Consider the following 20,752-nt stretch of genomic DNA (forward strand, 5'->3'; position numbering starts at 1 on the left):
TTTAAACTTTAAGAGGCATAAAAACAGTTGAGTGCTGCTTGACTCCCATAGCATCACAATAGAATCACAAGAGACAGAGTTGGCTTCATTTCAATTTCAATTTCAATTTCATTACAGGTTCTAGGATGTCACACTTACGATAACATAACGTACATACGATCAGAGTTACATACAAATTCGAATACAAATATAATACCCTTTAATATTAACCGTAGTTATTCTCATTAAAACGATCTTCACACAATCAAATGCAATTCAATAATGTACATAATATAATTCTTAAATGTTCAGTCCAGTTTGAGCTTTTGGTTTTCCCCTTTTCTTTTCTTTTTTTTTTTTTTTTTTTGGTTTGTTTGTTTAGTTGTGTGTCTTCACGTAAACATTAATTAAAATTAAGTAAATCTAATTATGTATACGTACGATTAAACGCTAGAAAACCATATCGATATGCCTTGTCTAAGATCGCAAAATGTAAACGAAATAAAAACGATAACGAAAACGAAAACTCAGACTGAACAAAATGCAAAAGCAGATTCGGGTGCATGGCAAGGATATGCTGGAGTTTCAAGATCATTAGCTGGCATTAAACAAACGCAGATCCCAAGGATCGAACAAACACAACGACAACAACGAAACAGAAAACGTTAACTGGTAGTTGGAAATTCGTAGTTCGTAATTATAGTGTCGGTAGAATTTTGATTGTCCCGTTCCCGTTCGCGTTATTCAGAGCACAGATCATATTATTTAATGTATATAAAGTAGGTTTTAGCGTGTCCTAGGTAGAGTTCGTCTTTCATCTTGCTTGTATACATATATAAATTCATATTTGGTTTTTTCTTTATTCACTTCTATTCCGCTAAACATACCACAACAATGATAATCGCTTTAATTGCAGTTTACGTAATGAATACATTAATGACTTCTTCACTAAAAAGTTTCGAGAGTTTACCATTTACCACACTAATATATGCGTATTAGCTGCCCAACTATACAAATTGACTATAAATTTGAGATTGAGATTGCCTTCAGGAACATCGGCTTCATTAATTATTCTTATTCTGGCTCTATTCCGATTTTAATAAGTAGATTTGGTTCGGTGGACCTTGGATTGGATATTCGTGTATTCACCTTAGTAGTAGTTTTGGGTGTGGAATTGATTGGAGATATTCCAGTTGAACAGAGTGTATATATAATGGATTGGATTGGGATGATGGGGTCTATATATGTGATTCATCATTGTAAGGCGCAGGCGGGAACCCCCAAGGTTCTTGGCTAAAAATAAACATCTCTTCACATTCTTGGTTATTTATATTCATATTTTTTTTCTTTTTGATTGCGTTTGCTGTAAAGCTCTGTGATAAGTTTGGTTTTTTATGGTGCTAGGTACGATGTAGGTACACGATTTCCACTTATTTGGCATTGTATTTATGTATATCTGAGATAACGATATGACTGATGTTTGCAAAATAAATATACACTTTGTATTTGCGTTGCTGTTTTCGTCCCTTGCCGATGTAACGTGATATGGTTCGGTTATCAATGGTGTGAATAAAAATGATATTCGTGAGCCTAATGACACATAGAGGAATATTTGACATGTACTTTGGCCTAGCGTAAACATTCATAATAAATATATATTTAAGAGTAGCTTGGGTTTCTATGAATTGATTGCATTCTGCATAGTGTTTCTTTGTTTTCTCTGGATCGTGTGATTGTGTGGGGTTGTGTTTGACACTTTTGTTTTGGATAAATTACAATTAATTTGTGATTATTATGTTGCTTTGGTCACATCGAATTGGATTGGCTAACAACATTTAGAGTTTCGACTGAAAATACGTAGTTAAGCTTGCTTCTGGTATACACGTTTACAATTTGATATATTTTTTTGTTTATAGCGCTAATATAAGTTGATTACTGGTGTTTCATAAATGGACCGAAATTGCATTGAAAAGTAATTGGATTCTTTTGAACGTATTTATCTGTTTTGCGTTTCTGTATCTTTAGTTACGTCCGGAGAATAGTTGATACTGTAATAGAGTTGTTGCAAGATAATTAGGCCATCAATCTGGTTGTTCGGTTTCAAACGATTTTCAAAATACATATATTGTTACATAATTGGGTATTGGTATCTAGCTACTGGGCAAATACTATACGTTGGGAACTGCTGAAGCTACTTGGTTTCGAAGTATCTCGCACTCCGTTACGGTTATTACGTACATTACGGGAATTACGAATACGAATTACGGGAAAAACACCAAATAATTGGAGACAATTAGAAGAGAAGGGGTTCACACACAATATATGGTTACCATTAAGAGTAGTATTTATTAATTTGGTAAAGGGGTAGGGAGAAACATCGGGTTCGGTTCTCATGCATCGATTCGATTCTCAGGGTTTGGTTCCTATTTTCCGGTTATTTTGCGGGATGGAGAGTATCTGGATTATCTGGGATCTATTGCATATTGTGGGGTTCAAACTACGAACATTTAGCTAGGGTCGACTTACTTCTAGGTGTACGTGTCTGTGTTGGACTTCCACCGGATGTTGTGGGTGACTACAAAACTACTACTAAGGTACAATTGTGGATGAGTGTGGGTATAATCGGGGGTTTCCGGCGACCTCTCACTTCCGGTTGACTTACGTTAGATATGGGTAGCTACTCTTTTCGATCTTATCAAGTTGGTTTCTATATATATTCACGATTTGTCGCACAATCTACGCACTACGCACTTGGAATGCGAGAACCTTTGAACTCTTAAGGCACATTTCGAAGTATAATCATAATCATAAGTACGGCGAAAGCAAATCAAAATATTAAATGCACAAGCGGGTGGGGAATTCAAATTGGGTTGAAGGTCAAAGCAACACTGATTGTGCAAAAGCCAAGTATACATTTAAAAGTTACAATAAATTCGCAATGACTTAATCGCAATAGAGTAAAATACAATACAAATGCATATCAACATCTGGTAAGTCGGTTAACAGATTTCTATATAGTTCAGATCGGTATATGTGGATATATGCAAGATAGCAGGTATAGCAGCCTTCTGAAGCCTTCAGTGTCAGTCAATCAATCAAGTTTACACATATGTTTATTTTACAATATCTCTGTGATCAGCAGCTTATTTCGATTTGATCTTCATTTCTCCAGTTTTCTCATTTGAATATCTCAATTCTCTGTTGTTGTATTTTCAGAATATCTATAGTGCAGTTCAGATGGGCAGAAAGTAAAATGGCAAGTCAAGTAGTACAGATACATTCACAATGCCATGGAAAACGTCAATTCCAAAACACTTAGGAACACCAACAATATTTTACAGCTGCAAGAAAATGCTGAATCAAATTGTTTTTCAAATAAATAAAAATTGCAGGCGCATGCATTTCAACGGTTTTGTTTTTGTTTCTTATAGTTTGAACTACTAAAAAATATTGTTTTTCACCTATCCTTAAATTTTTTAATATTTATTAAGTCCAGTGAAACCTAGAGTAAAGATTTTAAGATCTATGAAGTTGGAAGATTCAAATTCCCATGCATTTTCGTTGGATGAAGTTTTAAATTTTAAGAAAATGCAAATAGCAAAAAGTTTAATTGTTGTCTGATGCCTTCTCATAATGTAAAAAACGTTAAACGTATCAAAATATTTTAAAAAGTTTAAAAGCAATACCCCAAGTTCCCAGTTAATATAATTATAATAAAAAAACAAGCAATTAAACCATGCACAAATGTTTTTGAAAGAGCATTAAACAATTTTCAAAAATTGAAAACAAAATATTTTAAAACTATAAAAACAATTACAAATTATCGTAATAATTAATAAGCAATGTACCTTGATTACTGCAGTGTACAGCAACTTAATTGTATTAACTTAATATACGTTGCTAACTGTATCTACCCTATTAAAGTATAACTGCGGGTCCAACTAACTAACTCGCATGAGTGTGAGCAGGATGTATGCCATTTAATCCGGCATAAATCCGATAAATTCATAGTGCAGGTGCTTAAGCTAAACTAGCTGGTAATGTGGGCTTTAACAGTAATAACACTATCGTTGCATTTACAAGCACGATTACCAGGACGACAACGCCAAAGGATTCAAATTAAGTTAACATCACGTTTCGCACATCAACACACACACACACATACACACACGCACAGGCAACAGTGGCAATAGTGTTTGTGTGTGGGTGGCAAATTCTGGGGATTCGCTGAAATTTTATTTTCCAATCACTAATTGAATTCGACAACTCACACGGTCGTTATTTGATTTTTAGTTCTTTCTGTTCTTTTTTTTCTGTTTTTGGTTTGTTGGGATAAGGATTCAAAATCGATTGGAGTGGCAACAACTAAGATAATTAATAATGTCAATCAATAATAAGGATAAATAGTAGTTAGTAGTATCCAATTTGGGCTATGTGGTGGATAACTTTGTTACGATTTCGGATATGTTTCAACATTAACACTTATAGTACAATACAAATATAGGACTTGAATAAATTCTCCAAAAAACAACAGTTGCGTATTCGTACTAATTAGTATGCATATAAATATCGGTATAATAATTCGATTTTAGATATAAGTTTGGTATTGATTTTGTACGTATAACTAGGCTATAGTAGTTCATTCATTGATTTGGCATGTACTCGTATTTATTTCTTGATGTTTCCTTGCTACATTTTACCCTCTGCCCCTCTTTTGCATAATACAACTTGAAATCCATTTTGATTTAGTTTCCAGTTCAATTGATCTTTGATTTTTGATTTTCGATAATTGATTTTTGATTTGTTTGGTCAGAGCTTTAATTCCGTGGCGGATTGAGATTGAGATTCATGCTCCGCAGCTTGGCCTTGTAGCGCACATTGGTGAGGTTCTGATTGAAAGGAGGAAGGCCATAGCTACTCGGATTTGGGCCCAAATTGTAGCCGGAATAGTAATTGCTGGTGCTGGCTGAACCGTATCTGCTGGAATCGGCGTTGGCCGTAGCCTCACCGATTTCGTTCAGATCGTACTATTGACTGAATGTGATATTGAGTGACGGACACTTTCGGACGTTGCTGTGGCTGCTGTTTCGTGTGCCGTTAACCCGCAACAGCGGTACGGGGCTAACCGTCCCGGAAACGGAAGTTAATTGTCTTACCATTCCGGATCCCAGCTGCTGCAGTAGCCCCGATCCGGAGCCGAGTGGACCCGATGACAGAACGGTGGACTGGCGACGCGACCTTATCGACTGCATACTCGACGACAGCAGGAAGGGAACACTGCTCGAGGTGTTCGGCATGGAGCCACCCTGTTTTTGGGAGTACAATAAAGGAGATTTCTTTGGAAGATTAGTCGGGGCTTGCCATTAACCATGCACTTCAGGTGGATGCTTTCGGGATCGAGATTATATATATATATTATCTTCTTTTTTCTTGTGCTATGTACAGGGTCTGCGGTGTGGGTGTGTGTTTCTTTTTTTTGCGGTTAAACCCAAGCCTTACCGACGGATAAGTATACATTGAGCTGATGGTGCAACAAACGAACAAACCAACAAACAAACAAACAATCGAACAAACCAACAAACCAACAATGAAACGAAGCCAAACTCGAACTCAATCAATCAACAGACAGGAAATGGTCGAACTCGAATCGAAAACATTGATACAAACGAATTGCAGAACACAGAAAGTCCAACTGAATAAGAATATATATATGGGTTAGCGGTATGTACACATGATTCTGAATGCGTTCGGGTATTTATGCACATATTCCAAATCAAATTTGGCCTCGCAGACATGAAAGGCGGGAGGTGGAGGTGGGCGGGGCAAATGAAATCAAATTACATTAACATAAAATTTAATATCAGCATACTGCGTGTGTGCGTGTGTGTGTGAGTATTTGATTGTGTGTGGGTGTGCGTGTCTAGACCTTAAATAGTTGAAAGGCAGTTGAGGAAAAATTAGGGTGTGAGCCGAAGAGACTGAAAGAGAAAATTAAATGGAAAATTCGAAATTATGAAACGTGTACTCACGATCATGCTCCGTGCAAGCTGCGAATTTTTTTTTATTTTTATTTATACGTATATTCGATTTTTGTTTCAATTATTTGTTTGTTCGTACATGAAATGAAGAACGGAAATATACACACATGAAATAAACGCAGTCTTGTGTTTTGGTTTTGTGTTTTTTTTTTTGCTGAATAAAGAAACAACCCGAATTAACATCAATTCACAGCGCTGTTGCTCAAAAACTCAACAGCACAAATACACAAAAATATGGCTTTTATTTCTTTTTTGCTTATTTTTTAGCCATTTAAATACATATAGAGATGGTGGTGTTTGTGTTTAGGTGTGTATGATATAATGTATTTTTGTTTATTTTTTATTTTGTCTTTTTCTTTTTAATACGAACGAAACATGAACAGAGTTAAATGGAAACGAAATCAAATTAACACTGAGCACGATCAGGACATTTAATGAAGAAGTAGTCAAGTATTATAGTATAAGTATAGGTATAGTATAGTATAGTACAGTATAATAAACCCAAATTGTTATTCCATTTTAGTATTATCCATTTTGTAGATTTTTTTCTTCCTAGATTATCAATTTCTTGAAAAAAATTTAAATTATACTTCTTTAGGTTTCCCATTTATAATTCAGTGGAAAACTTTAAGTAGTTTTTTGTTAAAGCACTTTTATTTTTGTGTTATTCAATGAAAAACTTTTAACAGCCCGAAATTGAATGCCTCTCTTTGCGAGAAATCTTTTTTAAGACATCTTCTCCTTGAAGCCCTAAAAAGTATGCTACTATTTTTATCGTCGAGCTCGCCGCATTGTGATTGATTTTTTCTCCATGAATTCGATTATTTCGCTGAAAAGTCATCAAATTTACATCGCCGAACTTCATTATTTCGGCACTCTCCCCCAATGAAGGCACTTTGTGTATACTTAGAAACAATAATAGGATACGTAGCTAGGCAAAGAAAATAACAAGAACACCAAAGACAACAAAAAAGTAAGGACAGAGTCGACTGCATTATATATACACCGTACTGGATATTAGCATAGTCTTTTGTATCGCCCAATCCCAGAGAGAAAGAGACAGAGAACGGAAGAACAGGCAGACAAGAAGCTCAAGAACAGGACTCTTGAAACTCGAAACTGAACGAAGAACCACACAAAAACTTAAGAAATTGAGAACAAACAGAGATGAATGGATACATGTACAGAAACGGATAGCAGCAGCGCAGCAAATGCACAAAATAAAGTTTGAAAACTCAAATAAGATGTATGAAACATAAACATATTAAATCAAAGTTTCAATTATTCTTGCAACAGGTTTTCCATCCAAATAACAGCACAAGAACGAGTACGAGAACGAGAACGAGAGATTTAGGCAGCAAGTCAAATTCAAATTCAAATTCATATTCATAGTCAAACGCAGTTGCAGTTGCAGTCCCAAAATACGAGTACATATCGAAAAAGAGGCCAGCAAGAGACGGGTGCGAGCGAGCGAGCAATAGAAGCGGAAACGGAAACGCATCCTTTGGCCTCCGTTCGCCATTTTGGGCTGGCAATCGTTGTATTGTTCAAGTGATTTGTGTGTGTGGGTAAACAGGACAGAAAGTTAGCTCTGAAGTGCTTTTGGAGACGACAACGACAGCGATAACAATGAAACGACAGTTAACAACTTGGCAAGACAAAGTCCATTTCGCTGCTGGCTTAAAGTGCTGCCGACAACTCGCACAAGAATTGCAAACGAATCCATTCAGATGGGCCTAACCAAGTGTATAAAGGATTTATATCCTTGAAGAGGCCTTTTACATAATTACAAAAAAAAAGTTATAAAATTTTTTAAGTTACGAGATCTTTTTATTGGGCAATTTTTTACTGAAGTATTACCAATTCTTAAGCATTTGTAAAAGGACATTTTTATATAAAAAAATATTTTCAATAAAATTTTATTTATATTTGTAAATGCAATATGCAACACTCAAATTACTCAAAAAATGTTTATAAGTACATCTCTATAATTTTTTTCAAGAAACCAATATTCAAAAAATGTTTGTATTACAAAAGCTGTAGGTTTTATTTAGCTTTTTTGGGTCAGCTTTTTAAGGATTTAATTTTTTATATATTTTCGCATCAAAACTATAATTTTGGAAAAATATTTATTCTATGAAACCAAATTCTAGTTATTTGCCTTCAAGGATACAATATCTTCGACTGGATCGAAGCTCGCAATGTTCACTGTAATTCAGGATTCGCATAACTGGGATTGCTTTGTTTTTTAGACTTACAACATAGACCGAAGTGGATGGCACCGATAGACTCGATCCGGAGCTACCGCGGGCACCGTACTAAATAATTGGAAGGAGAAATATAATTTAAGGCGATCGAAAAGACCCCGAAGACAACGCAGTTTGTTGTTTGTAAAAATGTAATAATTTTTTAAGATTTTTGTGGTTTTTTTGTAGAGTGTATAAGTGATCGGTTCAGATCGGGGGAGATAAGATATAAGAGAGTGTGTGTTAGAGCATCTGTGGTATGTTGACTTCGCTGCGGAATCGGGAAGGAAATGAGCTAATACATAATTGCATTCATAACTGATCAGATCGGAAATGAAAGTACCAACGAAAGAGTGAATTGAACCCAGAACGGAATGTTTCTTGTTTTTGGTTTTGTACGTAGTCATGTGGTCGATGTTCGCTTTGAGAACTGAGAACTATAAACTGTTAACTGTAAATTGTAAACTGTAAATTGTAAATTGTAAATTGTAAACTGTAACTGTAACTGTAGTAGACTGTAGTAAACACGATAAACGCTATGCGCTATAACTATAGCTATATAGTTGGCTATAAGTAGTAGTAGTATACAGAGTAGTTCGGCGGGTTAAACATGGCACATGAACTGCTGGAAAAGCCAAACCAAGGAAACAGAGAAGCGACAGGGCGCACTCAAAATTAAACATCAATAAAAATCAAATAACGGCGAGCCTTTGGTGGCCGTCGACTGGCCATTCGAGTGGCATCGCGGAAAATAGGGCAAAAACAAATAAACCAGGGCGTTGGGAATAAAACCACAACAAACAATGGCCTTGGCCACAAAATAAAAGCCAAACAGAAAACCAAAAAAAAGAAATAAATCAAAAAATAAATAAAAATCGAAAACGAAAATGGAAACTGAAAACTGAAACTGAAACCGAACCAGAAACAAACAACTTACAGTTGGCGGTGACAAATTGATGGTGGAGCCCCGCCGCTCCTGCGGTCCAATGCTCGAGTGGCGACGTGTCGGCAGTCCGCTGCCGGGAGTCCCGCCCGGCGAGGAGGCGCACGAGGGCGCTATCCGGATCTTGGGGGTCATCAGCGTGTTGTCCGACAGCCGCCGGTTGGGGAACACGTTGCCCACGCGCAGGAAATTGCTGTCCGGCGAGGACGGCGAGCAGCCGAACCACCAGCCGCCCAGCATGCCGGAGCCTACATAAAAACAATGAATTACACCGAGAAAAAAAGTGGGGAAATTAATCATCAGAAAAAAAAGCAGAGAGATAAGGTATGAACTTTTTTTGTAGATAATTTTTTTTATACATTTTTTTATCCATATTATTATATTAAATAAGAAGAAGTACTTTGTAGCATACAAGATTATCGAGTGTTTCTTAAATATTTTATTCTATAATAATTTACTACATTTAATTTAAGTTTTATTAAGAATTATGAATTCTAAACCAGATTATACATAAACCTTATTCCTTTGATATAATTCCCAAAATTGTTTATTCCCTCGCAATATTGTTTTCATAACCATTTAAAAAATTCTTGTTATTTATTTTACTTTATTTTAATGTTACTACTACGCAATTTGCCTTCAATATTTTTTCTCAGTATACAAACACATAAGGGAATGCTGCTCTCAACCAGATACGATACGCTTACACGCCGACATTGTGTTGCGAAGTTAATTAGGACTAATAATGGTGGCAGGAATGGGCCCAAAACACAAGCACGTAGATTTTGTCGGCGATGGGACCGCAGTCAGTGCCAAAAACCGACAACCGACAAACCGAAAACCCGAAACGCAGGCAGCCAAGGATTCTCTCGCCTGTGATTCTGTCACTGCCAAGGACATTTGTACATTTTGCGGTTGTGGCCGCTGCACCTGATTTCTCCCCGCAATCCTCTTTTCACCCCTCTTGCATCGCCTTTCAGAGGCAGTTTTGGCGAAAAGTTATTAACTTGAATGCCTGGAAATTGTCAAGGTTGCACGAGTCATTCAGCCTTTGCCATTCGATTAATGTTGATTTACACAAAGAGCGCGAACAAATGAATTGGATGCTTTTTTGAGCAGATTTTTTTCGGTTGGTTAAACTTTAGGTTTTAATGAACTGCAATGGAACTTGTTGAATAAAAATAAAGCTCCAGAGCTTGTTGTTTAAGGGAATTTAAAACATTAAAGTAATAACTTAAAATGTACGTATACAAATTAATTTGACAAATTCTTCATTTTGAATCATTAATGATTAATGAGTAACTTGTCAAGTAATGTACAATTTGAATGTACAAATTTTTTTGTGTACGGATAGAAGTCTTTTTATTCAGCTTAATAAAAATGTTAAAAATTTCCAGAAATCACTAATTATACTTTAGTGATTTCTGGAAATTTTTAACATTTTTATTAAGCTGAATAAAAAGACGAAGTATTTCGCTGAAGGCAATAATCTCAAAACTTTTCGCTCTATTCAGGAATTCTGCATTTCACTATCTTCGACTCGGTAACTCTGCTCCCAAATACCTCAAATGGCCTGGCCTCGTTTGTTTCTGACTTTTAAGTGGCAATATGCAACAGCAGCTGCAGACATGTGGCAAGGTGGAAATTAACAAGTGGGTTGCGTCGGTGGGTTGGTTGGCGGGTTAGTGGGTTCAAGGTGGCTCTGACCTCGGCAATGGCAAATTGTCAGTGGCACAGTGGGCCGAACTGAGACGGGCTGAGCTGAACTGGAGTCGTGCCTGCGGGCGATTAGGGCCATCATAATAAATCATCATTAGGGCGAAAGTTCATTAGGCAGTGCAGCCTGTGTTTCCATGGCTGATAATACTCGGCTGGCGGCGGTGCTTTTGATTTTCATGTTGGTCATTATAAAATTATCATGGCCAGGATAATACAATTAAATGGCCCAGCACAATGGCTCGATTTCGAAGGAGCCGCCTGATTAGTGGGCAGGACCAAACGGGCTTCTGTCACGTTCGATGAATATCAAACCGAAATCACAACGAAATTTTCAATTATACATGCCCACAGGCGGCCACTCAGCCATAAATACAGATTCAGTAACATCCATAAAGGGACGGCCGAATTCTAAGTTCCATAATTTTGTTTACTTTTCATTACTTCATGCATTAGTTATGAGCCCATATAAGCGCATTGCTAAATAATTCTACATAAAAGTAGCTGTGCATAATTAATTTAAAATTTGCCACAAATATTATTTGTATATTTAATGCCACTTTCCGAAAGTGCACATTTTACTTTAATTGAGTGCTCTTATTAACTGACAAGGGCTTTAGTTGTTTTCGTTTTTTCAATGTTAGTTCTGTCTTGTATTATTTATAAATTCTAAAACTTTATAGGACGCTCTCGTTAGAAAGTATGTTTACCAACTAAGTTCCCCTCCGAGTATATGTATAATTATATTTAAGATTAGTTGGATCCACTTACCGCCTGAGTTTTTGCGTGCCATGTCCTCGGCGCTGGAGGTCTTGCGTTGATCTATCCGCAAGTTGGGAATGTTGAAGGGAGGCGCATTCATGTTGTCCGTGGAGAACTGGTGGCGCAGGGTGCGGTGTCTTTCCGGCGAGGCCATCGACAGATTGTCCAGCTTTAATTTGTTCCTCTGCTGCCGATCGATTGCCTCCAGCATTTGCTGCAGCACCTGGAAAAACAACAGCGCATTCCATGTAGTTTCAGCGCCGAAATAATTCCATATTTTCGTGGAAGCACTCACCTCCAGCAGGTAGCAATATTGCTCGAAATTGAGTGAAGGATTCACGGTGTGCGGAATGAGCAGAGGAAGCACATTGGTGGCCATCGTCTCGACGGTCAGTCCGTATGTTTTGTCCACAAACAATTTGTGATAGATGCCTTGAAAATTTAATTACCATAAGCGTATTACTCGGAAAGTTTCAATAATGCACTGACTCAAAAGCTCTAAAATTTTCAATTTAGCTTAGGGAAAAGTTTACAAGCACAAGACACCATAAAGGTAAAACCTTCACATCTGAATATTTAGCTTGGCGACTCAATTAGTAAAGCCTAATTAACTTGAGTCTCCATAAACACTTCTAAGATAAAGAATTAACTCAATGAAAATATTTGTCACTCTAACCCCGAAACAATAAAATCCAGTAGCTTTAAGAACAATGCAATCTACCTGTTCGCCAATAAACTCAACGTTTTCACAAACTCTAAATCAAATTGTCAGCTTGTGTAAAATTTGCTTGAGAGGAGGCCTCTGAGGGAAATTAGTGTTTATCCATGTTAGCATGTGATAAACTGGTGTAAATCTGCATTGTTCGAAGTGGGCCAAGGGGAAAATTGTGTGTCATGCTCTTTAATTAGTTTTTGATAATGGCCTATAAAAACAATGGAATCCGAAGGTGTGTGAATCTGCCGCAGGCATTGTGGTTCAACTTACGCACAGTACGCATGATGATATCGGGATCGGGAATGCGAATGTTTGCCAGGAGCGGAAGCACCTCATCCATGACCTGTCGTAGAAATATGATATATGTGAAAGTGTAGACCTTAAAATAAATTGGGTTTCCCACCTGAGCCCGCTCCATTCGGTCCATGACTCGTTCGATGCACATCAGCACGTTCTGCACTATCTTCGGATCGGTTATGTTCTTCTCGAACACCATTTTCACCTTGGGCAGGACCATTCGACGGATGGAGAGCTCGTCGATGCTATCGAAGACATTCGCCACGGCCACAACGGCAGCGCTCTAAGTTTGGAATTTAATTGAAGGATTTAAAAATGTGTATTCAAAAAATAAAAATAAATGTATAGTAATATATTTATTATATTAAATATAAATATTTTAAGTAAAAAAGAAATCATTCTGGATGACACATTTACACAAATGTAACATTCTTTATATCCTTTTTTTTGTTAAGAAAAAAATATTTTTATTATGCAAAGCATCTATTCAATATTTATGATTAAAATCCTTAAAAAGTATATTTTTTTTAATGTAAATTAATTCCTCTCGTAACCCTAAAAAAATATTTATTTTTCCCTGTGTACGTAACATTTTTTACATTTATTGAATTTGAATTTTATTCCCTTCGTAAGCACTCGCAATTGCGGAAAGAAAATGCAAATTCACTTGCTGGGGCACTTTTGTTCCCTGAGTGAGACTCTGAGTCGCAGTTAATTAAGAAATTGCTGCTGTAATTACACAATCAGCTCCGCCAACCCATTGCCATTGCCTTTCGCATTCGCATTTCCATTTGGATTCGGCGGCGTCTGGAGTCTGGAGTGATTTGCATATCCGAGTGGAGCACTCACCTGCACTTGTATCGTGGAGCTGTCGAAGGAGTAGAACAACATCGGCATTATGTCCGTGGTGACGTCCTCCGGCTTCGTCTTCTCGATAATCAAATGCAAATTCTCGAGCAGCGTGACGCTGGCCTGAATCGATTTCGGTGTGTTGTAAATGATCCTGCGATATATCACAGATTTGATTAGTGAAAACTTTTCCACGTATACGTTTCGTTTCTTCCAAAGGAGATTACTAAAAATAAATGTTCAAGTTCGGCGGGCCAAGTTTCTTTTATCTGATGGCCGGGTGTCAATAAGCGTCTTACAAGTGGCCACAAAGTTTGTCGCCAAGTTTCGGCAAAGTAAGTAGTGAACTCGCTTTTCTCTTTTCGGTAGACATTGTGGTGCGGGTGTTCTGTGTGTTTTACTAATTTATGCACGGCAGCCACCAAAGGTGAGCACTCCCGGCCTCTCCGCCCACTTTTTCGCCACGCCCCTGTTTTTTGCAGGCACTGGGAAAGTTTGCCAACGGAGCTCTATAAATTACAATACGAACTGTCGCCCGTCGCAGTGGGCGCAATAAAATGTCATGAAAATTGAATAACATATAAAAAAAATGTGTCGTGAAAGTTTTTCAATTGTTCAAACACAAAGTTCGGATCGCTGGACAAGAACAAAAGGGCAAAGACATGATTGAAAAACTTTTAAAGCCGGACTCTACTTTTAAATATGAATATAATTGAATGGAAATGGCATTTTAAACATCCATGCATTATTTGGAATTGGTTTCCGGTTGTTCATCTTTGCGGAAAATAATATTAGTTTTAAGTCTCCTTATCTCTAAACAATTATCGTTGATGTCGGTAGGTTTTTAAAATATAAAATAATATTTATATTAACAATGTCCTTCCTATTTTATTTTCGCTAATTTTGTATAATACTCCTATGTATTCAAACGCACTTTAAATTATTTTTCTAAATGCCAAAACCATGAGATTCCAAGAGATTTATTTTTGCGTAAATGCCATTTTGCATTATCTTTCAGTTTTTGTTTTATTTTATTTTTAGTTTGCATTCTATTGTTATTTATCGCGTTCTACCAAGCAAATCTCTAAATACCATTTAAGTATTTATTTATACCACATTAATTTCTGTTTATTTTCCATTGGTTTTTAATTCAGCTTTTAATTTATAGTTTGAAACTACCAATTTGTAGCTAATCCAATGTAGCACCCCTATAATTATTTTTGAAAGCCGCTTCTAGTCGCATAAAGACCAATAGCTCGGTTTTCCATTGTGGTCTGGCATTCGATTCTATTGTCTCTTCCAACCGATAGACTATAAATACTTAAATACTTACTTCATGGTGGCCGACATGAGGTTGTCGTATTCCGTGTGCGTGGCTTCCTGGACAAAGAGCATGACCGGCTGCAGGACTGCGGCAAGGACCTCGTTATTGTTGATCTCCGACTTGAGCATGGGCCAGATGTTCTGCCACCAGAGTTTCTAAAAAAAGGAGAAATAAAATAAAGCGAAGAAAAAGGTGGAAAATGCGAAGAGTCATTAACCAGTCTATGTCATTTCAATTGCCAATACTAAGCCGTCATTAACGGCATCAGACAATGGCTAACAATGAAAAAAAAGAGGAAAGGACGGACTCCTTCCGTTTTCCTCGAGGGAAAACAAAGGACAGTGGCAACATTTTTGCAACTGACATAAAACGGCTCGTAATTCACAAATTGTTTGGCCGTAAAGCGCACAACTTGGCGCCGTTAATGATTAATGTCCTGTCAGTTCGTTGGCCCAAAAATTTGTCCAACAGGCTGCATCCGTTTCCGGTGAATGAAGACAACAAAAAAAGCGGCACAAAAAATAAATAAATGCGAGCCACTTACACGTGGTATCAACGGCATGGCCTCTATCAAGGTGGTCTTGTAGAACTGCGACTTCTGCTGCGTGTCCTTCATGTTGACCACGTCCAGGAATTTGAGAGCGTTTATCGGCGTATCGCTGTGAAAACAGAAAAAATATGACAACATTAAGTCGATGGCAGCAAATTAAATTTCTTTATTTGCCCGCTCTTTATGCAAAATGTATAAATACAAATTGTGTAATCGCTTTAAGTGCTTAATTGCATTTTTTTTTATATTAAATGCCTGTAGCTGGATTAGTCGGTAAATGGCATCAATTAAACATTAATCTGCAAGTGCGAAAAACAAACAAAAAACAACATCAAATAGAAATGCCACAGGAAATCCCGCAAAAATTAGCTAAAGGCAATATTTATCTCGGTGACGGCGTAATTAAAATATTAAGTCCCCGCAGAGCGCCAGTCGGGAGCCAAAAACTTTCTAAAACGGAACTCGAAATACTTTTTATTGTTATGTAAATCAAATTGCGGGAATTTAATTGCTAAAAGTGTTTACTTTCCACCCGCATCCCATTTCATTTGGGGGTTTTTTTTTTGCGTGGTTCTACCCGGTTATCTGGCACCGAGCAGATGAGAGCCATGAAATTGCCACAAATGGAAAATAAATGTGAACTGCTTTAGTTTCGCTTAGTTAAACAATGAAACCAAATCGCATCGCGTATACGCCGCGTAGTCCAGTTGATTTCGCCTCTCTTGTGGACTTAATCAGGGCAATCGTCCGAGCGGAAGAATCCCATTTGAAATCTGCTACTTGAGCTTAAAAGGAGGAAAGTTAACTTGCCACTGATTGCCAAGACACTCAATCCATTTGCATACGCTGCTAAAAACGCGGAAAATGTTGACAACATTTAAATTAACTTCAAAGTGCTGCCACCAACCTGACTGACTGACTAACTGACTGGATGACTAAAGGCGGCAAAGGAGGGTTGTAAGGTGGTTGGGATTCTGATGCTGGTGGTGCTTTTCCGGTGGAGCAACATGCTGGTGCTCTCACTGTTTCTGCTGATTCTGTCAGCACATTTAGATGCGTAAATGGTAACACGAGGTATATGGGTTTTGTTCTCATGGTAATCGATATTAAATGGTAATTTATACATAAATTTTAAGCGAATATAATATAACAAATAAATAAGAAAAATAAAGAACTAATTAAATCAGAGGAAGATAGATGATGCCGCATCCTTTTCGGAATAATATATATATTTAAGAAAACTTCAGCAGATCTATAATAATTTATTAACAAAGAAAACAACAAACAACTAACAACATATTCAATAATTTAAGCTTGATAAAATCCATAAAAACAAATCCCTTACCTATCATCATAGAAAAAGAAATCCATAAACAATTATAAATAAATAAACAAGAGGGATCTTGACCCGTCCATGATTACTTCACGAAATTGCACTTATGAAAAGCCAATTTCAATTCGATTCACATGGCTCCAGCAGCGGCATTACCACACAATTGGCAACGCTTTGCGCTACTTTACATTCAATTCACCTATGGGGCATACTATACATATATCCTGGAGACAGGCGGCGGTATTCCCTAGCTGGGCATTGATGTAGTTCATGCCTGGTTTATGCCGCCACTTCAGCCATCTTCAACCATCGTTGGCTTTGTTTGTCTAAACGCGGCACGTCGCCTCCCCCTTGAGCTTCCCGCATTTCCCCGCCTTTCCTTCCATTTAGATCTCAACGGGAGGCAGGGCAACAGCTGCTGTCGTCATAAATCCCAGAGTCAGGCAGCCTGTCTTGTGGAAGCAACGCCACTCCAGCTCAACTACCACAGTACAATCAGTCGAGGAGCAGCGACTTCTTACACTCAGAAAATAACTAAGGTGGTGTAATCATACAAAGGGCTTGTGAAAATCGACTCAAAAATTGAAATCAAACTAAGGATGCAGTTGCTCAAGGGACTAAATCACAAGCATTTTGATGTATACCAATACAAAGTGGAAAATCATTAAGGAAAGTTATGAGATTTTAAGTGCTGGTTTAAGATAGGAAAAAAGTAAGAATTTAAGTTTTTTCCTTTAAAATTTTTAATATTAAGAAATGAATAAATTCCTTTGATACTTTTTATAGTTTTTACAAGAAAGCTTCTAATGTTCTTCTAATACATCGTTTTTGTTGTGTAATTTAATGAAACTTTAAAATACCCCAAGCGTAATGAAGTTTTTGCAAAATTAAAAAAATAATCTCTTTAAAATATACTCTCGCCAATTTGTCCTATATTTTTTCCAACTGCACAGCTCCCATTCGCTTTGCATTGTGAATGTCTTTCAGGTCTGATTACCGCTTTCATTTGGCAAACAGACGTAATTAAAGTGTGCGTGTGTCGGTTGAGGCAAGGAGGTGGCAGGATGTATGGTTGGCTGGGGTAAAAAAAAAACGAAACCTGCAATTGAATTTCAGCTACAGGTACAAATTGGCTTAGAGATTGCGTGTCGCCAGGAACAAACTGTGTTTTATGTGTGTATGCGCGTGGTGTGTGTGTGTGTTTGATTGCTCCCAACAGGTGTCAATTTCATTTGGAACTCAAACAGAAACTTTGAGGGAAACCCGCACAGTTTCTGCTGCTTCCTGTAGCTTTGCGTCTTGGCTGGAAGTTAATTAATTTGCCCACTCACATGAAGTACTTGATGAGCTGCAGCAGTTGGGCGGTGGGTCTGGCCGTTGCATCTCGACTGGCCATTCGAGAAGTGGCCTCCTGCAGGGCAATTGGCAGTCTGGGCATCAGCTTGTGGACCAGATCATCCAACTGAAACGATGGAAGGGAAAACAAGAAGGGAGGGGGGTGGGGGGTTGAAACTCTCCATAAGCATAACCGAAACAAAGTTTGCCACAACATTAGAAACCACTTGGGGACTTTGGGAAAGTAAAGTAACGACTTCGAATGCCACGGACAGGATGAAAAGTTTTAATGACTACCGCCCGCGGGATATCTGATATTCCTCTGAAGCTCCGTCACCTGTCCGCACAAGTGGCAAAATAATTAGAGTTTCAAGTGGACTTTTTGATTACATTTGCATTTGACAAAGCTGCGAATCTAATTACAGCGCGCAAACAAGCCCATCCAAGCGTTTTGCTCCGGCTCAAAACTTTTCATCCATCCAATTGGCACTTGTCGCCCAGTTCGGTCCACTTTTCCCCGAATGCTTCCCCGTCCATTGCTTCCTGGCCATTCAGAAATTAGAAATTGTTTACCCACCGTTTCCATTTGCTTTGCATAGTTGGAGGTGGAGTTGCCCGCCTGGATCAGCGGCCTTCCGTTGTTGAACACCGCGCAGATCACCATTCCCAGCGAGAACATGTCGCTCAGCAGGCTGCACTTGGACGTCGACTGAGTTTCGGGAGCTAAGTGGCAATAAAAAAAAATTTAAATAAATAAAAACCATGTAAATACAAGCAAATTGCAAATTGTTAGAAATTGAAGAGGTAAATTTCTAAAGAATACATGCGATAAGTAGACAAAGAACATTTTATATTGAATTAGGTTAGCATATTACGTATAGCATGAATGTCCTTAAAACATTTATTAAGCTAACAAAATGGTATTTCAACATCAATAAAGCTTTAATCATAATCAACTTTTTATAACATAGGTAAAGAAATTTCAAGTTACCTATTTATATGAGACCAAATTTGATTTATTAATTTTATAGATGTTACCTTTTTTGTTATTTAAAGTCGTTTTTTATCACACTTAATACTTTAATAATACTATTATCTACTCAATATATATCTTTATCACCATTAGTTATCAAACAGCCCTTGGATCTAGGAGTATACCTACTAAATTCCCACTTCACCCATGACAAATCATTTACTTTGACATAAGAAAGTCCCAAATTGATGGTGCTCAGTTCTGTTGACTTTTCCGAAAGCACTAAGGTGGAAAAGGGCATGACCAATCTGTAGGCACTCACCCATAAAGTCCAGATTCGGCTGGGCCATCTTGGACACACGGTTGCTCCACGGCGGACACGGAATGGAGCTGTTCAAATCGTTCTCGTTCATTCGCTCTGCAATCCGAATATGCGAATATGAATACAAATGCTGAGCCGGCCAATCCATTTCAATTTCGGGATTCTCCGGGAGGACCGCACTTACCCACATACTCCATGCCGGCGAGCTTCCAGATACCGCGCTTAGTTATTAGGATAGAAGATGGACACACATTGCGATGAATTACGTGACCGGAATAGTGCAGATACGCCAAAGCCTCGGTCAGCTGGAAAACAGGGGAGCGCCAAGCGGTCGTTTCAAGGGGTGCTTCTCTGGCCCACGGCCACCTGCCAGCTGCCACTCACCTGGAGGAAGCCGTACTTCAGCTCCATGTCCAAGAAATTGTATTCCTTGGCATGAGCCGGCCGCTGGGGCAGAGTGCTCGTCGCCGCCTGGGCCTGGACCGCTGCCGTTCCGCTCGCCGCCGGCGTCACATTGGTGCTCTCGTATGTCTTCGATTCCTGCACAGAGAAAAAATTTAATTTATTTACATAAGAAGAAAAAGGATTTTTAAAATAATAGTAAATCCTTGTTGGCTTTTTGAAATTAGAAGCTAAAACCGCATTGTATTCTAATTATAAGTATTCTAATTATAAGTTCTGTCAGCGCCTTTTTATTTTCAATAATAAATTGTTATTTATTTTTGGATTCTTAATAAGATAGCTTAGCCAAACAACAAATGCGGAATTCGTATTTTAAGGCTCTTGAGTTTATAAATAATATTCTATCAATCAGTTATATTAAACTGCGAAAGTGTAAATTAAAACATTTTTGTACTGTAAGAAATTATTTCTACCCATTTGCAACATAATAAAAAAAATTTAATATGCTATCATTTAAAAGAAGAATAAATGATAACTTTGAAAAATTAAGAACGTATAAAGTAAATAAATAAAATACGATCTAAAAGAAATAACAAATATTTTTATTTCTTATGTAAATCGAAGTATAAAATATATGATTATTAATATGAAAGCATTAATCATCAGGTATGCCTAACAACCTTTGAGCCCCTTTTATCATTTCTCTTTTCGGACTGAAATAAATCACTGCGCATTTTTATATGCTAGATTTTCCCGAATTTTCCCGTGCACGGTGCGGACAGGCAATAAAGAGTTAGGGCCTAATCCCGGACTGAGCTGCTCGGGTGGACTTAAATTTGTTTCACCGTCGACTTGGATGGCTGGCTACTTCCAGCTCATGGCTTTAAATTCCCATTCAGAGCATTGCATTTGATGATAAGCCATTCAAATCTCTCGTGTTTCTGTTGTTTGTTCGACCCTGGCTTTCT

At 37.7% G+C, this 20,752-nt stretch overlaps 1 protein-coding gene across 1 annotated transcript in view; it reads right to left on the reverse strand.

The window, feature by feature from the left end:
- LOC108087554 (SCY1-like protein 2) overlaps positions 1-20,752 on the reverse strand; it is a 24,288-nt gene continuing 3,536 nt past the window's right edge. Inside the window, 16 exon segments of the mRNA XM_017184979.2 lie at positions 1-2,027; positions 5,136-5,315; positions 8,276-8,335; positions 9,201-9,454; positions 11,694-11,907; positions 11,980-12,116; positions 12,670-12,742; positions 12,803-12,979; positions 13,546-13,699; positions 14,879-15,024; positions 15,414-15,528; positions 18,084-18,214; positions 18,665-18,810; positions 19,383-19,478; positions 19,567-19,687; positions 19,767-19,922. Of these exon segments, the coding sequence (XP_017040468.2) occupies positions 2,001-2,027; positions 5,136-5,315; positions 8,276-8,335; positions 9,201-9,454; positions 11,694-11,907; positions 11,980-12,116; positions 12,670-12,742; positions 12,803-12,979; positions 13,546-13,699; positions 14,879-15,024; positions 15,414-15,528; positions 18,084-18,214; positions 18,665-18,810; positions 19,383-19,478; positions 19,567-19,687; positions 19,767-19,922 (2,187 nt within the window). The 3' untranslated portion in view covers positions 1-2,000.

Source organism: Drosophila ficusphila, unplaced genomic scaffold (assembly GCF_018152265.1).
Source record: "Drosophila ficusphila isolate 14025-0441.05 unplaced genomic scaffold, ASM1815226v1 contig_106, whole genome shotgun sequence".
NCBI classification, from domain to species: Eukaryota; Metazoa; Arthropoda; class Insecta; order Diptera; family Drosophilidae; genus Drosophila; species Drosophila ficusphila.